General features: G+C 45.5%; 1 protein-coding gene across 1 annotated transcript in view; it reads left to right on the top strand.

The window, feature by feature from the left end:
- LOC124722181 overlaps positions 1-18,131 on the top strand; it is a 997,523-nt gene that overhangs the window by 666,317 nt on the left and 313,075 nt on the right. Inside the window, exon 11 of the mRNA XM_047247381.1 lies at positions 12,792-12,892. Within this exon, the coding sequence (XP_047103337.1) occupies positions 12,792-12,892 (101 nt within the window). The remainder of the gene's footprint in view (positions 1-12,791; positions 12,893-18,131) is intronic.

Here is an 18,131-nt window from a genome sequence, read left to right as displayed (position 1 = left end):
CCTTGCAAACGCAGCTAGTGGCTAGAGAAAAGGTTTTTGTCCTTGCCGGGCTTAGGTATGGGTACGACGGTGGCTTCACGCCAGCGTCCGGGAAATATGCCGTCTGCCCAGATGCGGTTGTACGTGTTAAGCATAAAGTGCCTGCCCGCAAGAGAAAGGTGCTGCAACATCGGAATGTGGATGGCGTCCGGCCCTGGGGAGGAGGATCGAGCTCCCTCGTAGTGAAGGCGGCGTTGTAGCACTCACGATTCGGAGAAGAATATCGGCCGAGCGTCCTCCGCTCGTTTCCCATGGAAGAAGGCAGGGTGATAGTGCGAAGAGCTCTAAACTTCCGCAAAATGGTGGCCCAAGGTGTTGGAGATAGCAATAGGGTCCACAATTACATCGTCTGCTACTGTCAGGCCGGATATGGAGAATGGATCTTGGTCCGGAGAGCCGTCGGAAGTTGGCCCACACGACAGAGGAATGGGAGGAACTGTTATAAGAACTAGTGAATGAAAGCCAGCTAGCTCGTTTGTTATCCCGAAGGACGCGACGACACTTTGTACGCATCTGTTTATAACGAATGCAGTTTTCCATCGTAGGATGACGGTTAGAAACGCGGAGAGCATGTCTCCGTGCGCGAATTGCTACGCGGCATGCCTCAGTCCACCAAGGGACTGGAACACGACGTGGTAAAGATGAAGTCTAAGGATAACGTTGGTGAGATAGTCCACCTGGTCATTTCAGCTGGGGAAATATTGTTCTTCGAAGGTCACCAGGGAGGCGTAAAGCTGCCAGTCAGCCTTAGTAAGCTGTCATTTGGGCTTGCATGCGGATGGAGTAGGAGTCAGCAAACGGAAAGCAGATGGGAAAGGGTCGTTCGGGTAGGTGTGGGAAAGAACGGACCACTCAAGATGATGGGCAAGCTGGGCAGTGTAAAAGAATAGGTCCAAATGGGAATAGGTGTGCGAAGTGTCGGAAGGAAAGTGGGTGCTCCAGTGTTAAGGCAGAAGAGGTTGAGTTGGCTAAGAAGGTCAGCAAGAGAGCACCTCTCTGACAGGTCCTGGGAGAACCCCAGAGGGGATGATGCGCATTAAAGTCACTGAGTAGCAAAAACGGGGGAGGTAGCTGCCCAATAAGCTGAAGGAAGTCTGCCTGGTGACATCAAATGACAGAGGTACACAAATGGTACAGAGAGAGAAAGTCAGGTGGGGAAGGAAAAGGCGAACTGCAACAGCTTGAAGACGGGTAGTGAGGGAGATCGATTGACTATGAAGGTCATCACGTAAGAGCAGCATGAGGCCCCCATAAGACGGAATGCCGACCTCTGGGGGAAGGTCAAAACGAATCTGTAAGTAATGTGGAAGCTCAAAGCGGTCGTGAGGCACAATTTCGTTTCCTGAAGGCAGAGTAAAAGGGGATGCGGCAATGCTAAAATCCTCTTTGTTGAACCGAAGGCCGCGAACGTTCCATTGGAGGACAGTCATGACGATGAAGAGATGGAGGGGTGTCACCTCGGCGGCCGCCGAGTGATGGCCGGTGTAGAGCCGCTACTACAGGGCACAGGAGCAGAAGGATCCTGTTCCATGAGGCCCACAGAAGCATCAGCTTGCTTGTGCGGTCGGTCCATGGAGTCCAACGCTGGAAAACGGTTGGTGGTGTGCACCGGCGATACAGAGCCTGACCGGGCTGGGGTAGCACGTGGCGACACCGTCGAACAGGATCTTATTGGTGAAGGAGAAGACCGTTTGCCTTTAGCGGACTTCTTCGAGTGTTTCCGGTTAGAGGAAGACTCGGCTGTTGTTTGGCTAGAGGGATGGAGGAAGTCTTCACGGGAGTACTCCTCCTGTCCTTTCCTGCTTACTGGTTGTGTAGTCTGTGGCTTCGTCACGTGATGCGAGAGTTTGACGGTTTATTGCACAGCCGGAAGAGGGGATAGCATTGCTATCTTGACACTGGGCTATTTCACAACCTCCGAATTTGAGGTCGCACGTCTGTGTGGCCATGTCCTTCATGGGGCAAAGGGTAAAAAGAACAGAAATAGGTGCCAGACGGGAGAACACAGTGTTTGCGACTAGCCAATAACTTGCGAGCTACCTGGTAAGGCACTTTTTCCTTTACCCGAATCTCATGGACAGCCCGATCATCTAGATACACGGGACAGTCCCGAGAGGAGGTGGCATGGCACCATTGCAGTTGATGCAGCGGGGAGAAGGAAGCGGACAATCGCCCTTGTGTGCATCCCTGCCACAGATTACACATTTGGATGCGTGTCGACAAGATGTTCTAGTGTGGCTAAAACGATGACATTGGTAGCAGCGCATCGGGTTCGGAATGTAAGACCGCACTGTGATAATTTCGTAGCCTGCTTTAAGCTTGAACGGCAGCACCACCCTATCAAAGGTGAGGAAAAGAGTCCAGGTGGGCACTAAGGAGGAATCTACCTTTTTCATTACGCGATGAACAGCAGTGACACCCTGATAAGAGAGGTAAGATTGGATTTTGGCCTCGGTTAGACAGGCGAACAGCCTGGTGCAAATTACACCACAGGAAGAATTCAAAGTTTCTATAGGCTTCGACATGAACAGGGTAGCCATGGAGAAGCGAGGCAGCAAGCAGGTGTTGTGTTTGAGAAGTGCCATTCCGTAAACGAGAGCAGGATTTCACAGGGCCAGCAACTGCATTAACACCTTTCTTAATAATAAACGGATTGACAATGGCGAATAACTGACCGGCTTCAGTACATGAGACCACAAGGAACCGTGGTGCATTGGGAAGGGTCTTCAAATCAATAACCTCATTACATTTACATTTTGTAGACATCGATTGGGAAGATGAGTGACTCATTGCGAGAAATTCCTCCATGATTACCAGCGTATCTGATGGTGGGCTCCTTCCAACTGGGGTCTCCCTTCACAAGGGGGCACACCCACCTTAGGTGACTGTGCACACCTCAGGTCATACCTCCCGAACATCTGACAGAGAGACCAGTCGGAAATTTGGGAAGGTAGCAGCTCAGGCAATCACCCCTCCCTGGACTTGGCCTCTACCACGGGGTACATGTGAACCCTGCTTGTCGACCCAGGGCTGGGAATTGCGCGTTACCCAGTCACCTATTACGCTTTATACGCATGGGCCAGCCTTCAGGACGCGCACAGGGAAGAAGAAGAAAAAAGAGGATCCTCAAACAAAGAAAGGAAAAGGGAACCAAAAATAAAGGTGAGACTGTTCGTAAGTCAGTGACAGAATGCAGAACATTCCCAATAAATCCCCAGACATGTTCCCCAAGGGAGGGGAAAAAAATAATAGCAAGAGGATAGACATGCAGCACGGAAAGGAAAAATGCTGCAAAGGCTGGGGCCCCGTGGTAGTTAAGCACGAACCCGCCAAAGAGTGGCGAGCCCCTGGGGGAGGTGGTGGTGGGGGGAGTGCCAGTGCTAAGTGCCAAGTGATTGGAAAAAAGCACAGGTGACTCTTGTATATAAGAAAATTAAAAGGACGGATCCGCAAACTTACAGACCACTATCCTTAACATCGTTTTGCTGCAGAATTCTAGTGCATATTCTGAATTCGACTGCAATAAATTTCCTAGAGACGAAAAGCTCAAGTCTCCACGAATCAGCACAGCTTTGGAAAGCATTGCTCGTGCGAAGCCCACTGTGCTCTTTTCTCACATGATATATTGCGAACTATGGATGAAGGGCAAAAGGCAGATTTCTGTATTTCTACATTTCCGAAAGCATTCGACACGGCACCCAACGGCAGACTGTTACGAAGGTACGTGCATACAGAATAGGGTCCCAGATGCTGTATGTGACTGGCTCCAAGACTTCTTAAGAAATAGAACCCAGTATTTTGTCCTCGACGGCGGGTGTTCATAGGAGATAGGAGTAACATCAGGAGTGCCCCATGAAATACGATGGGACCGTTGCTATTTTCTATATACGTAAATGATCTGGCAGACGGGGTGGGCAGCAATCTGCTGTTGTTCGCTGATGATGCTGTGGTTTACAGGAAGGTATCGAAGATAACTGACTGTAGGTTGATACTAGATGACCTAGACAAGATTTCTAGTTGAGTGACGAACGGTAACTGGCTCTTAATGTAGAAAAATGTAAGTTAATGCGGATAAATAGGAAAATCAAACCCGTAATGTTTGGATACAGCATTAGTAGTGTCCTTCTTCACACAGTCACGTAGTTTAAATATCTGTACTAACGTTGCGAAACTATATGCAATGGAACTAGCATGTGAGGATTGTGATAGGGAACGCGAATGGTCGACTTCGCTTTATTGGGAGAATTTTAGGAAAGTGTTGGTCATCTGTAAAGGAGACCGCATATAGGACGCTCGTGCGACCTGTTTTGTAGTATTGTTCGAATATTTGGGATCCGCACCAGGTCAAATTGAAAGAAGACTCTCGAATCAATTCAGAAGCGAGTTGCTCGATTTGTAACCGGTAGGTTCGATCAGCATGTAAGTATTACGGATATGCTTCGGAAGCTCAAGTGGGAATCCCTGTAGTGAAGAAGACATTCATTTCGAACAACACTACTGAGAAAGTTCAGAGAACCGGCATCTAAAGCTGACAACAGAACTATCCTATTGCCACCAACATACATTTCGCGTAGGGACCACGAAATAAGATACAAGAAATCAGGTCTCATACTGAGGCATATAGATCAGTTTTTCCCTCGCTCTATCTGCGAGTGGAAAACGACTAGTTGTGGTAAAGGTTACCCTCCACCACGCACCTTATGGTGGCTTGAGGAGTGTATACGCCGATGAAAAACATCTCTACACACAACATCATATCATCATATGTTTACAATATGAGGGGGGGGGGGGAAGTCATAGTTCAACAGTACGTTAATTCTGACACAACTACTCAGTAGCGGTCCCTTAATACACGCTGATGCAAGAAAAATCGACATAGTAGTAAACATAATCGAATACAGCCCGATTCCAAAAGATGAGGAGCAATATGGTACAGGGAGTGGAGAACACTCAATTCATTTGCATACAGATACATACAGGAGCCCAACAACATTTACATTTACAATTTTCTCCACTTCGGGTGATAAGAGAGGAATCGGGAGTGTCAGGGGCACCATCAGGCCTGGCGAGACGTACCCATGACCAAGTGAAAGAGAACGAACATACAGAAATCACAAATTAAGAGTAATTTTCATACAAGTAGGTACCCATAATACTCAGAATTACGCGTCCTATGACACAATTTGGAACATTTACCCGCAGAAAGCAGTCCATAATACGAATGGATCACTTATACAAGTGTCCAATACTAACAGAGCCCAATGGAAGAATGTCAGAAGGCGCTCTCATCGATAATGTCCACCACGCATTCAGTGGTTGGGAAGTTCACGTTAGAGCAGAGGTGTATTGCCAACCAAGTTCCAGTTTTGTACTAGACTGACTTCCGTCTCTCTGGTTCCTGCGCTTCGCATCTATGAATTTAAGTTATTACTAAGATCCCACAGCCCTATGAACTCTCGACATAGTGGAGGCAACTTCAAGATACCTTCAGTCTCACGTCTACCTACTCACACACATTTATAGGGTAAAGTGAGAGTCAAACGGTCTATGCAGAGGTGAATAAATAAGTAAAAACGCTCCTCCCTTTTTCAGAGGCTACATGTCGCAGCGACGGAGTGAAATGTCAAACAGAGTAACATTGCCAAGATCCTAGGGCCAGATTTGCTCCTAAAATTCATGAAACGGATTCAACTGGCCCGATTCAGACTGTACAACTTGACAACCGCCAGTCTCAATGCATGCATTAGAATGCCATGTGAAATTTTGTTTTTCTCCCTTAAATATCCCTGTGGTCTGTTTCACGATGAAACAAGAAACTAGCACCCGTCTAATCAGTATCTCTTCAGTTTCTATTGGGGTTTCATGTACCAGCGACTTCATATGATCCCATCGGGAAAACGTTTGTGGTAGTGTGATCCAATAACGGTGGTGACCGTGGGACAGTTTCCAATAGAAGCACTGACTGACATTAATGTCGAAGTGGCATGCACCGTCGTGTTGAAACCATATTCTCTTGGGGACAACAAGAGGTTACTGTCTCCACCAACTGTGGTAGCAAATTTCAAATAATTTCAGGAAATGTGCTCCAGTTAAACGAGGGGACGGCATATAAGGTCCTCATCCTTGATCCTGCACGATTCTAGCTCACAAAGTGATAGGCAATTGTTGTTAGTGACCTGAGACAAGCGTGACATATGAATTTCCATCACTCAACTCCTTTCGGGTCTTGTGGTCTACTGATAAAGTACATGCCTGGAAACCTAAAGGTCTCGGTATCGAAGGCCCACGGAAATTTTCAGCCTTCGATTAATTTAGGCTTCATCTCTCAACTATGTCACGAGTCACCAGGAACGGCATGTGGTTTGAAATCCATGCTGAACTGTAGGTCTCCTTTTCCCACTTGGATAAGTGGACTAGATTAAGTATACACAAGTGACAAAGTGGCGTCCAGTTTAAAGACTTGCACCCAGTCGTTTAGTCACACAAAACTGTTATTATTCCAGACATGGTTATTGCCACAGCTGAACCACCATCATAGCTGGAAGAGGATTCATTCGTGAAAAACACAAAAAGGAGCAAATTCTGCATTGCAGTACTGCCCTGAATAATCTATTAACAGCACCGAACTCTGAGTTCAAAATCGCTTAACAATATTGTTTCCACACATTGTTTATGACAAACATTTATTTGCTGCTGCGCCAGTACTGTTCACACCATATTCGTCCAAATATGCATTACACAGTCACGTTGACAGGTTCTTATAAGTGGATGTTCTCCCACAAACACCCCAGGGGGGTCACATTTCTTTTGTGAGTACGTACTTGGCCAACGTGGAGCCCTTGCACCGCTACTTCCCTTTGTGAACTGCAAGTACATCCTTCTACTATTCTTTTTCTTCCCTCTGTAGGCCGGCCGCGGTGGTCTAGCGGTTCTAGGCGCTCAGTCTGGAACCGCGCGACTGCTACGGTCGCAGGTTCGAATCCTGCCTCGGACATGGATGTGTGTGATGTCCTTAGGTTAGTTAGGTTTAAGTAGTTCTAAGTTCTAGGGGACTGATGACCACAGATGTTAAGTCCGATAGTGCTCAGAGCCATTTGAGCCATTTGAGCGCTCTGCAGGACACCCACCGTGGTGTACATTCCACCTTTTTTTGCCTTTTGCGTATTTTCACTCTTTCTTTCTGGCACAAGTAATACACCCAAAACCCAACAAGGTACCCATTGTGCAGGTTGTTAAGTACCTGTACAGTGGTAGCCCCTGACCATGCAGGGATCGCACTATTTGGGCCTCAGCTGGAAGCTACCCGTGTATGCCGAGGTCTACATGCCCATCATGGCTAGGGCACAGGGCTCCAGGCTGTGGTTACGTAGGCAGGTAACCATTGCTGTGGCTGGGTGGCGCATGTAGGGACAGCCCACATTCGGAGTGGGTGGCACCAAGGCGGATGACTCGCAAAAGAAGCGGCTCAAACTTTCTTCTTTTAGTGTCTGCGCGGCATCAGTAGTCTCTTCTGAAGGAAAGGATTACTACAGTGAAGAGAGATCAAATCCCACAATTCTTCCTTGCCAGGCTACACCGTGGGAGGAACGTAGGGCTAAGAAATAAGGGGAGAAATGCTACCCACAATACTTACTTTGCTTTAGGACCGATGGGGATTCCTGTTTGGTCACAAAGCCATTATTCTTCGCTGAACACCTTGATGACAGGTTTGGAGAAGTAGCAGCGATTTTAAGAATGAAAAGTGATTCAGTTCTGATTAAAATGGCATCCCATGCTCAGTTGCAGGCGCTGCTCGCCTGTGTCATACTGGGGGACATTCTTGTAACTATCGCCCCTCATGGTATAGGGTATCGTCTTCCACTACGACTTTCTTTTACAGATCAATGACGAGTTACGTGCCGATTTGGAGTGTCTACATTTTGTCCCTTGTGCATGGACCAAAGGATAATAGTGTTAACTCTGGGGACTTCGTCTTGGCTACCGAAGGTGACTCGTTACCTGAAAGGGTCAAAGGTGATAGCGTATTAATGCGCTGTGATACCGTATATTCCACGTTCCATGAGGTGCTTCGGCTACATGAGTTTTTGGCACGTGTCTTCACATTGTAACGCCAGCCCCATCTTAGGCATTGTATCAATTGCACTTGAATGCTCCATGTGCCCCTCCCCCTTTCTGTGTCAACTGTGGGAGACATCATTCCCCACTGTTCACTGGACTGCATCATCTTCCAAATAGAAAATAAAATCCAAGAAAAAAAAACTCTTGACTCTCACATATCACGAGGCGCTTCGCGCCTTCTACGCTGCGCCTTCAGGGTCACTTGACTACACCGACTCCCCTTGTAATTGGGAGTCCTCGTCCTACGGTTACCCCTACACCCACGTTGGGGGCGTTGAATCCCCACCCATAGTGGTTGCCAATTCCTAATCCCCAGCTCCTCTGGTGTTTCTCACTAAGAAGAGGTCCCTTGAGACCCTCCCCTCCCAGGATTCTGTTGATCTGCAACTGGATACCAGCCAATGTCTGAAGGAATCACGGGTTGCTGGTCGTAGAGCCCAGAAAACCGACAGCATGATCCTCCAGTGAAACTGCAGTGGTTTCCTCTGCCACCTGGCTGAGCTACGAAATCTCTTGGGCTCTTTCCCTGATTTCTGTGTCTCCATCCAGAAATCTTGGTTCCCAGCATTGCAAACTCTACCGTCCGTGGCCATCGGGGATAGTTTAAGAATCGAACCAACTGTGACAGAGCAGTGGACGGAGTTTGCACATACGGTTTGGACTCTGTCTACAGTGAACACATATCAATCGATACTATTATAGAGGCTGTGGCTGTTCGTATAAGGACGTCTCTGGATTTTACCATCTTTGATGTTAATCTCCTTCCGATGGTGAAGTGTCTTAGAACGCATTGTCTGCACTGAGTTATACGATCTATCCATCTAAGCTTAAGCTTTCCTTTATAGCACCATATTTCCAACGCTTCATTTCTCTTCTTATCTGAACTGTGAACTGCTTATTGTGCATGTTTCATTTCCATACAAGGATCCACTCCAAACATTAACTTCAGAAAAGACCATCTAACATTTAAATTTATTTTAGAAGTTAACGAACTCCTGTTTTTCAGATTTTGTTGTCATTTCCAGTCAGCATTTTATATCCTCTCAACTTCGCTCATCCAAATAGTTTTAACTGCCTAATTAGTTTTTACTGCCCAAATAAGTTTATTTTCTCATTTCCTACTCTAATTCCTTCAGCATCGCCTGATTCAATTCAGTTTACACTCCATTATACTTGTTTTACTTTTGTTGTTGTTCATATTATACAGTAATCTCTTTTCAAGACAGCATCCATTCTGGTCAACTGTTGTTCCAGTCCTCCGCCGTCTCTGACAGAATTGCACTATCATAGGCAAACCTCAAAGTTTTTATTTCTTCCCCATGAACTCTATTTCAATTTCCCAATTTCTCCTTGGTTTTCTTTACTGCCTGTTCAATGTACAGATTAAATAACATTGTGAATAGGTTACAACCCTGTTGTACTCCCTCCTCAATTACAGCTTCCCTTTCATGTCCTTCGACTGTTACAGCTGCAGGTTTCCGACAAGTTGTAAATGATCTTTCGGACCCTGTATTTTATGCCTGCTACCTTCAGAATTTCCAAGAGTATAGTCCAGTCAGCACTGTCGAAAGCTTTCTTTACATCTTTTCTATTAACGTAGCATTGCGTTTCTGTAGCCTGCCTTCCAGGTTAAAGGATCTTCTATATTTTTTGTATTAATCGAAACTGGTGAGGGCCTAGACTGACGAGCAACATTCGGAATTTAGTCGTGGTATCTGTTCGTCTTATAGCTATTTTTATGTGGTCGAGCCACTTTTAGTCGTTTCAGACTGTTACTCTCTCATGTTTTACGACTGTGACTGTTTCCAGCGATTTGTAGCCTAATCGGTCTTTCCGCCTATTTATGCTTCTACAGCTGATCATTTGTCCCCCTTAAGAACGAATTTATGGCTTCTGTCTTCTAGGAAGTACTGAGTCCAGTCACAAAACGGGTCTGATACCACATAAATTCGTAATCTGTGCACTAGAAGAGAGAGAGACATTATACCGAAAGCTGTTTCTGAACGACGTATTTCGTCCATAATTATTCAAAAGAGTAATCACCTGAGACTGACGTCTGTAATATGGCACATACGGTTCACATCCATTTCATGCAACGTCTCTGGAAGTAAAAATAAAAATGTATGCTTAAGGTGGTGATAATACACTACGGGCCATTAAAATTGCTACACCAATAGGAAATGCAGATGATAAGCGGGTATTCATTGGACAAATATATTACCCTAGAACTGACATGTGATTACATGTGCACGCAATTTGGATGCATAGATCCTGAGAAATCAGTACCCAGAACAACCACCTCTGGCCGTAATAACGGCCTTGATACGCCTGGACATTGAATCAAACACAGCTTGGACGGCGTGTACAGGTACAGCTGCCCATGCAGACTCAACACGATACCACAGTTCATCAAGAGTAATGACTGCCGTTGCCCATGCAGACTCAACACGATACCACAGTTCATCAAGAGTAATGACTGCCGTATTGTGACGAGCCAGTTGCTCGGCCACCATTGGCCAGACGTTTTCAGTTGGTGAGAGATCTGGAGAATGTGCTGGCCAGGGCAGCAGTCGAACAGGAACTGCAACATGCGGTCGTGCATTATCCTGCTGAAATGTAGGTTTTCGCAGGGATCGAAAGAAGGGTAGAACCACATCTGAAATGTACCGTCCACTGTTCAAAGTGACGTCAATGCGAACAAGAGGTGACCGAAACGTGTAACCAATGGCACCTCATACCATCACGCCGGGTGATGCGCCAGTATGGCGATGACGAATACACGCCTCCAATGTGCGTTCATTGCAATATCTCCAAACACGGATGCGACCATCATGATGCTGTAAACAGAACCTGGATTCATCCGAAAAAATGACGTTTCTCCATTCTTGCACCCAGGTTCGTCGTTGAGTACACCATCGCAGGCGCTCCTGTCTGTGATGCAGCTTCAAGTGTAGACGCAGCCATGGTCTCCGAGCTGATAGTCCATGTTGGTGCAAACGGCGTCGAACTGTTCGTGCAGATGTCTTGCAAACGTCCCTATGTGTTGACTCAGGGATCGAGACGTGGCTGCACGAACCGTTACAGCCATGCGGATAAGACGCGTGTCATCTCGACTGCTAGTGATACGAGGCCGTTGGGATCCAGCACGGCGTTCTGTATTGTCCTCCTGAACCCACTGATTCCAATCGACTAATCCAATCGACAATCGAGTAACAGTCATTGGATCTCGACCAACGCGAGCAGCAATGTCGCGATACGATAAACCGAAATCGTGATAGGCTACAATCAGACTTTTATCAAAGTCGGAAACGTGATGGTACGCATTTCTCCTCCGTACGCGAGGCATCACAACAATGTTTCACCAGGCAACGCCGGTCAACTGCTGTTTGTGTATGAGAAATCGGTTGGAAACTGTCCTCATGTCAGCACGTTGTAGGTTTCGCCTCCGGCGCCAACCTTGTGTGAATACTCTGCAAAGCTTATCATTTGCATATCATCCAATAATTCTGTCAACTAATGGGAAATCGAATAACTGCTTGCATAAAGCCAGAGGTGGACCAAAGTTTTATGGACTTGCTCAATTTCGGAAGCTCTTTCACGTGAATAAATCATCCATTTTTTGACACTGTAGTCATTCGTTTGTCTGTACACGTACATCACATCTACCGATCTCCGTCCAGTTCGGATTGTTCCTTCTTGGTGTGTCACCTACTTGTCTTAGAGCGGATATTCGCCACATCTAAGGACGACTTCCTCTGGTTCATTCGCAAGGAGATAGTATAAACAGAAAATAAATAGGTCGCTTCGCACCCATTAATCAGATTATGATCAACCGGTACAATTTTCAACATTGCTATACAGGCGTAAGACAAGCTAAAGCTTTAATTAACACCGGCTCCCAGGCTTATAGTCGTGTACTCTCGTCCTCAATACGTGTCGTTTGATAAACATCATCCTCATCATCTTTCGGCAATGATATTATATTTAAATGTTTTAATTCGATAAATGAAGCTCCACTCACTAATATCATACTACCTGTAACGCCTGTTCGAAGAAAGTGAGAAAGACAATGTTGGTCGGGTGCTTATAAAGATTCATTTTAAGTACAAATCTTTGATAAAACAAATAATTAGCAACTGTTTTTCGTATGTATTTTTGTTTTCGGTATTGTAATAGTTTGAGAGTTCTTTATGCTACAGTTCTGTAACTTCACATGTCGTGCAATAATTATGTAGGCTTGTTCAGTACGTAAATGTAATGGTATTCCAATGCCATAGTGACTAATTTTCCTAAGTATTTGTAAATACGAAAAAATTTCTCACGCAGTTCATTTGGCATTTTTTCTGTACTTAGTATATCAATACGTTGTCTCTGCAGCGTTATATATATTTCTTGAAAAACTACAGGAATTACTAAGATAATTTTTAACAAGTATTTTTCTAAAACTCAAATTCTAAATTTACAAATGTTTAGACCAAGGGCCTGAGGATATTTAGAGGCTGTGATGTTGAACATCACACAAACTTAAATTCATTAACTTTCCACAATCCTATTTCGAGAATATGAAACTTTTGCGTTGCTCTACACTTGGAGTGGAGGATGGTATTTCAATCCGTGTGTTGCTTGTATTGCAGGAAAGAAGCGGCGGCGGGCCCGGACAGCGGCTCGCACTCCTTGCAAGAGTACACCTACCGGAAGATCACTCCCTGCGACGTCTGTTCCCAGGTACTCAGAGGTAAGTCGCCCTTGCTTTTACAACCTTCGGTCTTGTCCTTCACAACAATTCTACCTCAGCCTGTGCTTTTATAGCTTACGCCGTTCTTTTGATTATCTCTGGCCAGATCTTCCTAGTAAGGATGTGGGGGTTGAATCTGTCCTTACATCTACATCTACATCCATACTCCGCAAGCCACCTGACGGTGTGTGGCGGAGGGTACTTTGAGTACCTCTATCCGTTCTCCCTTCTGTTCCAGTCTCGTATTGTTCGTGGAAAGAAAGATTGTCGGTATGCTATGTCGGTATACTACAGCATCATCCGCAAAAAGCTTCAGTGAACTTCCGATGTTATCCACAAGGTCATTTATGTATATTGTGAATAGCAACGGTCCTCACCCTGGTTATGAACGCTAGATTGGGCGGGGCAAGGTATGTGACATCATAATGTTAAATTTATAAATTTAGGAGCAGTCTCGAACGCAAACTACAGTATTACTCACATCTGATATTCGCAACGAGTTGCGAAACGTGAATCACAGCGATGCAATAAGGCATTCTGTGGTTGGGCCTGAATCGACCAGATGCCTCACTGAAAAGTAACTTCCTAAAACATAAGTGGCATATTTTGTGTAATTTGTCTTCGATTCAAACTTCCATGTTTCGAAAATATGAAAGCTTAGTCTGAGGTAAACTTGGATGGTATGGCGCAAATAAAGTCCTTGGTTTACTTACATTTGTCTATGTTGCGAGGAATTGGTTGAGGTCCGCGACTGTATTGCGATATTTACAAGATGACACTAGTTTAGTGTCAGTCACGCTTGTTTTCAAATATTTATTGAAACGTTGCGTTATAGCGACACACAGCTATCGTCAAATGTTTGTGTGTTATTTGTCCGTCAATTGTATTATTACACATTCACGTGAAGTGCGAAATTTCCTGCCAGAAAGACTAAATTTTGTTAGTAAAAATGTACCTGTGTGAGTACTGTAACTAGCTGGAGGTAAAAGGAGTGGATAAACTAACACTTGGAATAGTCCCTCCCGATTTGCAGTCGTAATAACCGCGACAATTATATCACCATGAAAATCATACTTGTTGAAAATAAAAGCTCTGGATGATTACGAAGGGGTTCTACTTAAATGGTGAACGCAAATTCATCTTACCCATGTCGAATTAATAGACGATGAGCTTCAATAGAAATCATCATTTGACGAAACATAAAAGACAATACTGTGTGCCATACCAGAGTTAATTCATACACTTTATAAACTTTAATTGGTATAATAAAAAATATAACGTTCAAAAAGCAGAGCGCGATCATGTCTGACAGCAACTGCGCTCACCCTACCTGCCTATTTGCGCCAGCTCTGCGCTGTGCAGCCTGCATTCTTAGACTCTAAATCTAGGAGCTATTGTTATCAGCAATTACGGATTTCACTGGTGCATTGCCTCCCTGTAATATTCAGATGCAATATTAACAGGTGTACAGTAGTAAACAAACAAATAAAGCAATAAATAAATGCTATTGTGAGCATGGTATACCCATACACTACGGTGAAGCATGCTAGTTCGAACATTCATTAAAACTGCCGCTAACGTGCCCCTGTATAGATAGTCAAATGACAGGGACGGTGAATGGGTACCTGGCTTCACAGATGGGCACAGGACGTAACACAGCTTGGGAAGCGACGGAGCGGCAAAGCGCGCCATCCGTCTCAACTCGGCGGGATTTTTTCAACTCAAATCAGCGAGACAGCCTGAACGGCCTGTATGTCATACGATCCAGGAGGGCTAAAACGTGCGCCGTGCATGATTATATGATTATACACTGAGCAGGCATGGTCGCCATCTTCTTGGGCTTCGGGGACAGAATTTCAGGAATTACCATTAGTCCGATCTCCACGAGCATGCACCAGCGAAGTCCGTAACTGCTGATAATTCAGAAAGAGTACATTTCGCTTTATCTTATCACATTAGTTATACGAGAGCCGCATCATCACCGTCTTCTGTGGAATGTCCGTGCTTGCAATGTAGCGCCCTTGTGGTGGCAGCCATTCCAGCTTCCTGCTACCGTTGCATATTCTTGTCCTAGGAATATCGTATTGCGCGTCTTGTACTAAATTCGTATGTCATAATTGGCACGGACACTCCGAAGGGTAGGTTCAGCCTCCTGAAATGAAAAGGTGTTTTCTATCCTTCGCACTCGTGGGCATCCTTCGTTCGCGAAGTATGGGCGTTGTGTGTGGTTTAAGGGTAACTATTAAGTGTAAATGACTGTAATGGGTGTGTGTGCAGCGTGGTGTCATGTATGTGTTGGACGATGATTCAAGGGAGAGGGTGGAACCTGTTGCCGACACGTAGCCTACTCCTCTCGTAAGTAAGGGGGACTCCGAGTTTAGCGTACCCATGCGACAGACGGATCACCATCAACAGAGTCGCGTCCACTCGCTCACGAGACACTTGAAGATGTTTGGAATTTAATTCAGGGCATTGGCGCAAAGACTGGTGATCAGGAACTTTACACAGCCATCCCTGCTGTCCCCTCTGCTGTAAAGGCAAAGGGAACATTATCAACAGCGCGCAGCATACCTCCCGACCGTAACCCATCCAAATGCTGGCCACACCCGACAGTGCCTAACTTCGGTGATCTGATGGGAACCATGCATCCACAGTGGCACTGCCGTTCACTCGTTTTCCAGTAATATCCAGGGTGTCCATGCGTGTCCGCAGCTCGTGGTCGTGCGGTAGCGTTCTCGCTTCCCGCGCCCGTGTTCCCGGGTTCGATTCCCGGCGGGGTCAGGAATTTTCTCTGCCTCGTGATGACTGGGTGTTGTGTGATGTCCTTAGGTTAGTTAGGTTTAAGTAGTTCTAAGTTCTAGGGAACTGATGACCATAGATGTTAAGTCCCAAAGTGCTCAGAGCCATTTTTTTGTCCATGTGTCCATAACATCCTGTTATCATTTCAGAAAATCATAGCTTGGGGACTATTAGAATCGTGGCTTGTTGCAAAACGTAAAAAAAAAAAAAAAACTGCCATGCCAATTTCAAGTGCGCCCATTCGTTGCTCGTAGAACATTTAGGCGACATTAGAGTTCAGCATTGTAATATCAACAGGTCTTACAGTTTCATTGATTCCTGCACGAAAGGTAACAATGGCACTGACTGGTGTTGTGTACTCGCGAAGCTTGACGTAACCCCACATAAAAGAAGTCTGTAACTCACAAAAAGAAGTCTAATGGCGTGACATCGGGACAGCGGGTAGGCCATGCGATAGAACCATCACAACCTATCCACCTCTTAGGAAATGTCATGCAGCACATCCTGCACGTTCGAACTCCAATTTTGGGCTGCACTGTCGTGCTGAAAGAGCTGCAGCTCTTCGTTCTGTGTTAACAGGAACTGCTGGAGCATGTCCAGGTAAACATTTCCCGTTTTGTTTTTCTCTGCAATGAGAAATGGGCCAATCACCGTATCGTACATTAGGCCATACCAAACATTAAGCTTCAGGCCATAACTGATGTGTTCATGTGTGTTTTGTGGCTTTACAGAGCCTCATTTCCTAATGTTGTGGCGATTCACGTGTCCAGAAATGGAGAACGTTGCTCCATCTGAAAACAGGCACATTGTCAGGTAGTTATTGTCAGCACCTATGAAGGGCAGCATGGAACAAAACGCACTTGAGACACACTGACTCTCTCTCCAAAGTTTTTAAACCACCTCATTATGTTTGTCTTTGCCGATGGTGCCCTTCCATTCTGACGTCGTTAATTACGCAGTACCGTTGTCACAGATTTGGATTCTGTGTACCAGATGACACGGTGTGGCATCTCCTCTGTGTCGCCGTTTTGACGTAGTCTAACTCAAATTTGCAACAAAGGTCCAAGAAAAAAAAGACTGAGAGCTGCTACACGTTTTACGAGAAACCAAGATACTCTATCTTTAGTAGTTTCCAAGTTACGCTTTTCCGGAATGATAATGGGACTTCATGGCCACCCTTTGAACTCTGCCCTACAACGGAGAATGCTGTGTTCCGGTATTACAATATCACAACACGCACACGCACAGTCGTCACTTACTTTTCTCTTAATTCTGTGTAGATATCAGGGGTGGGGTCCATCCCCAAAGAAGAAAAAATGGTTCAAATGGCTCTGAGCACTATGGGACTTAACTTCTAAGGTCATCACTCCCCTATAACTTAGAACTACTTAAACCTAACTAACCTAAGGACATCACACACATCCATGCCCGAGGCAGGATTCGAACCTGCGACCGTAGCGGTCGCGCGGTTCCAGACTGTAGCGCCTAGAACCGCTCGACCACCCCGGTCGGCCCCCAAATAAGAAATGCACTAGACTGGCAGAGGTGCTAGCATTCCGCGAGGTGGCCTAGTCTTAATCCTAAGGATGGTAGTTCATATCCTTGTGCGATTATCCAAATTTTAGATTTTCGGTTATTTTTCTGAATCACGTAGGCAAATACCGGGATGGTTCCTTGAAGACGGCACTGCTGATTTCCTTCCCCATCAGACCTAGTTTCCGTCACCAGTGACCTCGTCGTTGATGGAACTTAATTTGTTGATTTCCTATGACCAAAACACGTATTTTCCTCAATTTGTTGTCATTACTTGTCCTCCCATCTCAGTAGTGCCTCTCCCCTAACTAGCACCTCGCCTGCTATTGACTGCCCTGAATCTACATTGTGCCTTGTGGATATATACAGGGTTCCTCTGCTTGGTATCTACATGTCTATAAAGTATATTCTCAACATTAATATAAGGGACCCTACTGGCGTCGTTCTGCACACACCTGTCAGTCTGAGTATTCCCCTCTGCAAAGAGTAACGCAGCAACATTTTCATAGTGCAGTCACGTACGTAACAATACAGAACTTTTTTTAAACAGGAACTGTTCAAAATCTCAACTGCCAAGATCATGATAAATTGTATAGCAGCGCTCTATTTCTTCTTTTAAATAGTCAAGAACATAAAGGGACTGGCGAACTACGTCAGAGGGCCACATATTAAGTTTTGATTCTTAGTGGGGGGGGGGGGGGGGGCGGACGGATAACGTTTTCTCAGAAATTCAAGAAGAAAATTATAACGAAGCGTATTGTTGTTTAACATAAGCACAATATTCAGTGAAAACCTCAGGTACACTTTACTACTCTTTAGCAGAGGAGAGAGTTATACACTGAGAGCACTTTTCAGAACTTTGCCGTGTAATAGAAGTTTATTACATTTTCTACTGCATTTTAAATGA

The sequence above is a fragment of the Schistocerca piceifrons genome, chromosome X, assembly GCF_021461385.2.
Source record: "Schistocerca piceifrons isolate TAMUIC-IGC-003096 chromosome X, iqSchPice1.1, whole genome shotgun sequence".
In the NCBI taxonomy this organism is placed as follows: Eukaryota; Metazoa; Arthropoda; class Insecta; order Orthoptera; family Acrididae; genus Schistocerca; species Schistocerca piceifrons.
This window is presented reverse-complemented; position numbering and strand designations above follow the sequence as displayed.